The 5,000-nt window shown below is 37.3% G+C and overlaps 1 protein-coding gene across 1 annotated transcript in view; it reads left to right on the top strand.

Annotated features, from left to right (window-relative positions):
• The window catches only part of LOC144959502 (snaclec coagulation factor IX/factor X-binding protein subunit A-like), a 7,381-nt gene extending 4,245 nt beyond the window's left edge, over positions 1 to 3,136 (top strand). The window contains exons 3-5 of the mRNA XM_078892118.1: positions 411 to 578; positions 1,892 to 1,989; positions 2,458 to 3,136. Of these exons, the coding sequence (XP_078748244.1) occupies positions 411 to 578; positions 1,892 to 1,989; positions 2,458 to 2,619 (428 nt within the window). The 3' untranslated portion in view covers positions 2,620 to 3,136. The remainder of the gene's footprint in view (positions 1 to 410; positions 579 to 1,891; positions 1,990 to 2,457) is intronic.
• Positions 3,137 to 5,000: the final 1,864 nt, after the last annotated feature.

The following is a 5,000-nucleotide window of genomic DNA, read 5'->3' as shown; positions in this document are numbered from 1 at the left end:
AGAGATGAAAGCATCATAGAATATTATCTCATTTCTTTTTGTGCGGCTATTTGGTCTAGTCGTATGACATTCGCCCTTCGGATCTGAAGGGCCTGAGTTCGATCCTGGCTCGGCGCATAGTTGAGTCCTTGGAAAAGACTCTTTAATCACATTCTGTCACCGTACTCAGGTGTAAAATGAGTACCTGGCCGTCAACAGCGTTGTCTTTGTCCGAAAAATTGTAATATCGCCTAATAGGCGTCATGTCATGCCCCGTCCTACATGTTAAATGTTGCTGTTGATCAGGGACCCCTTATAAAGCGCTTCTTTGAGCACATTTAGTGGATGTTGCGCTATAATATAAAAGCAGCTCATAGCTCAATCTCATTTTCTTTTCATTCATTTTTCTTCTTCTTCTTCTACCATGTCAGCGTGTGGTGAAGGATGGCGGTATTATCCCGGCGACCAGACCTGTATCAAAGTGTTTGGCAGTATCTACTCGGCATACAACGCACAGTGGGATGTTGCTGCACAGGGAGGATGTGCTGGGGGTCACCTTGTGATTATCCGGGACCCAGGGAAGAATAAGTTTGTTCAGAGTAAGTATTTGAAAAAAAAATTGAGCTTGAAGATTTTATTGAGCTTTTATATAGCGCAATATCCTTTTTTTTTTTTTAGCTTGGGCGACCGAAGAGTTTCTGGAATGACAGAATTTAAGAATTAAAGAAGCTGATATACAGAGAAGTGGTAAGACCTGGAATGAGATTAAAAAGTTAGCTCAGGATAGAGAAGGCTGGAAACTGTTTGTCTGTGGCCTATACCCTGACCCAGGGTGAAAAAGGCAATGATGATGATGATGATGAATATCCGCCAAATGTACTCAGAGCGCTTTACAAAGGGTCCCTGAACAACAACAACACATAACATGTAGAACGAGACATGACGCCTGTTAGGCGATATTACAATTTTCCGACAGAGACAACACTGTTGACTGCCAGGTATTCATATTTTTTAAACTCTCTCCTTACCAGCCATTTCCAGAATTTTCCCTGCACCATCAGGCCCACCCAACACAAAAAATATAGATTTTTCTTACTCAAACACAAAAGCAACTAGTAGATTCCATTCATGATATTGTTAAGCAAATTGAGCACTACAATATGGTGTCGAGATTTTATAGCTATAACAAAAACTTTTCTGTAAATTTTGTGATATAAAGAATAATGTAGAGTGACAAAATGGTTGATTTCATCGTAACGAATGTGACGATTTCCCTATGGTAAGTAAGGAGAGGGTTTAAAAAACGTGTTGCTGTTGTTGTCTAGAGCCGGGCTCTGCGGATGCTAAAATAAATTAATACGGACTGCCCTATGTCTGTTTTAAAAGCAGAAATATGTGATCCTACGCCTAAAAACGGTATTATGTCGGGATGATAAAGGTGCTGGAAATTGAATTTATAACCAGAAATATCAGACTTGGGTTGTGTTTGTCTGTTTTATTGTTGAGAATGAATATGATATTTCAGGGAAACAATATCAATATTTAAAATTTTTGATCAGTTGAGCATAAATTTGGGATGTGTAGCATCCGGGTCATATCGACATAATACCGTCTTGAAACGATGGGTCACATATTGGATTTCGTCAAGAGAGCAGTAACGGTAACGGTACTTGGTGTCGGCTGTTGCTGCCCTCTTGGTTCAAATGGCTTTGTGATTTAGTGATATGAATAAATCTAATGCTATGAATTGTGCTTAAACTATTAACCATATTATAAAATGATGATGATGATGTTGATGATGATGATGATGATGATGATGATGATGATGACGATGATGATGATGATGATGATGATGTTATCGTCACTGTCATGATTTTTTTCTTCTATTTTGTCTCATCTATTTCTGTCTTAGGTTTGATCCCTAAGAGACTCAAGTTTGCCTGGATCGGTCTAAAGAATTACGTTTTCAGTGGATATGTCTTTAATTGGGTAAAGGGAGGGGGCTCTCTGGTAAGTCATTTGTATGTTACAGTCATGTGACAAAATCAGTCGGATGGTGAAAAGGTTTGAACTGTGCGGCTATGTGGTCTAGTGGTAGACCACATAGCCGTCCTTCAAAACCTAAATCTGAAGAGGGTGCGTATGTAGCCGTGCCAAGTAGAAATACAGATATAAGATATAACAACATTCCAAAAAATTAGCCAGCTTCACTGAAAATAATTTTTAAAAATAAATAAATTCCCTTAATTCATCCCCAAGGGGGAAATTTTTCTTTAGGATCTTTTCCAAGGGAAGACTGGAATGCATCCCAGGCAGGCGTCAGCCTCAGTGCAGCGTCGCAAAGTGAGCTAAGGACTATCTAAATTTCGTGATGTACGAGAGAAATCAGAATGAGAAAAATTGTCGATTTTCCTATGGGTGGTAAGGAGAGAGTTAAATTTCTATATATATATATATATTTTTAATATGATATTTCAGGGTTATTTTCATCCATGGCGTACGGGCCAACCAGACAACTATAAAGGAATGGAACGATGCGTCAGAATGAATTATCTAGGACAGTGGAATGACGCCAACTGTGGATACAAGGCGCCTTATGTGTGTGAACGCCCGCCTCGCGCCAATACGATACATATCTAACTGGATTAATATGTGTTTTATTATAGTAGTGAAGAGCTTATTTTTGTACCATTCTACACAAATGAAACCATCATTATTAGTTAATTTCAAATAAACATTATAATAAGCTTTCGTATTTATCAGTTTGTTTTTTTCCATGGGTTGAATAACAAAAATTAATCTAAAACCTGGAAATCGGACATCAGTGGAATAGCAAAGTCGACTAAGGAATAGAATATCAACTTTTTGAACACTTTAAATACCTTTATCTGCTTATATTTGACGCCAAATTTGAAGGTTTTGGATAACGTTCCATCATTCAATCTCAATATAAAAATTATGGAACCTAACATTTTCCACAGTTGTTCGGAATAACGTAATTAAATATATTTTCAATGATGTTTTTCAAGTCGAACATTACAAAACCGAAGTTTTCAAAAGGCCTCAATTTTTACTTATTGTTTGAATTTTTAAATATTTTTTTCCCTTTGTTTTGCTTGATTCTTTTCTTTTTTTTTGTGTGTGTGGGGTGTGTGGTTGTTTTTTTGTATTTTTGTTGCTTTTTTCCTTGTGTGTGTGTGTGTGTGTGTGTGTGTGTGTGGTTTTTTAGGGGTTTTTTTTTTGCTGTCCAAAACCAGAGTTGTTGTTGCGTTTGAGAAATTATTAAAAATCATACATATTATGATCCAAACTAATTAAACTTCATTTGAGGCTGTCTTTTTGTGATTTATTTTCGCCTGTGAAGATCGGACTACTGCACTGAGCCTAGCCTGATCAGAGGGAAGAGAAAGAAGGAGAATGCCTGGGTTTCACCGCTAGACAATGGTAATGATAAAATAAATGGAGATCAAGGTTTGCAACTAACTAAATTACATCTACAACACAAATGTTACTGTGAATGACATAATCAGTTGGATGGTGAAAAGGTTTGAACTGAGATATTGCCAAGATTAGTTAGATTCTCAATTTTTATCAAAAATGAGTTCTTGTCAACCCTGTGTTGTACATCTTCGGGAAATATCAAAACTTAATTTCTTTATAAATATTTGTACAGCTAGTCAAGTTGAAAAAGTATGAAATTTTAGATACGTTGCTGGATACCTTTCCCATACATATGACCATAAGTTCATGAAAAATCACACGATTTACTTCAATTAAAGATTAAAAGATGGGTGAGCATAATATTTTCAGAAAATGAAAAAAAAATGAAAAACCAAAATTATCACCTTCCGACTGATTATGTCATGCACTGACACAAATAGTAACGACACAACTCTACTTATCCATTCATCCTTCTTGTCTCCCTCCCTACATCTACGAATAAGAAACGTCACTACAACCGTAACATTATATAAAACAAGACCGCTGGAAAGGCGGTATTCTGTTCAGCCGAACAAAACTTAGAAGAACTCGCTCTGGTTTCCCTCCCCATCGTTTATATAGCGCCGGGTTCGAACCCTGATTGGATAAAAGAGATGTTCAAAATACCTCGCAAATCGAGGGAGGTACGGTCAACTCAAGACTCATTCCGGTTTTGTCCTTAGCAACCAATGCTAGAGCTTAACACTCTCTTTACCGATCATTTTCAGTATTTTCCCAAAATGGCAGGCGTACCCAGCAGAACAAATTATTTTTTAAACTCAAACAAGCTCTCTACAAAACAACTTTATGTTCTTATTAATTAAACAAAGATCATTCTTCAAATAGGAATCCTTTTAGAGCAATTATATAGCGAATACCAAAGGGTTCACGTAGTGTTTTTTAAACTATTGTGCTATAAACTTAGAATCAATCAATGGCACGACATAAACAAGAACTGTACATATTTGCAGGTTTGATAAACCCACATTACTATGGGCTCATTGTTGTAATGGACACACATACTGTCAAACCAACGCATAACATTTTTTTTTTAAATTGAGTTTTATATAGCTCAATATCCACTAAATGTGCTCAAAGGGCTTTACAAGGGGTCTCTGGTCAACAGCAACATTTAACATGTAGGACGGGACATGCCGCCTGTTAGGCGATATTACAATTTTTCGGACAAAGACAGCGCTGTTAACGGCCAGATACTCATTTTACACCTGAGTACGGTGACATAAAGTGAGTAAAGAGCATTTTCCAAGGACTCAACTATGCGCCAAGCGCGAGGCTCGAACCCAGTGCCTTCCGATCCGAAAGTGAGTGTCATACCACAAGACCACATAGCCGCACATTAGAACAATGTTATATCAAGCCTATTATGGGACAGCGTGGCTCAACGGGTTATTCCATCCAGTCTTCTCTTGGAATAGACCCTAAAGACAAATTTCCCCTTGGGGATGGATAAAGGGAATTTATCTTTAGGGAATTTAGTATAACAATGTTATGTGAAGCCTATTATAGTGTTCGGTTATCAG

This window comes from Berghia stephanieae, chromosome 14 (assembly GCF_034508935.2).
Source record: "Berghia stephanieae isolate SIO BIC M18660-M18661 chromosome 14, UCSD_Bste_1.3, whole genome shotgun sequence".
NCBI classification, from domain to species: domain Eukaryota; kingdom Metazoa; phylum Mollusca; class Gastropoda; order Nudibranchia; family Aeolidiidae; genus Berghia; species Berghia stephanieae.
Note: the sequence above shows the minus strand (reverse complement) of the source record. Positions and strands in the feature narration are given on the sequence as shown.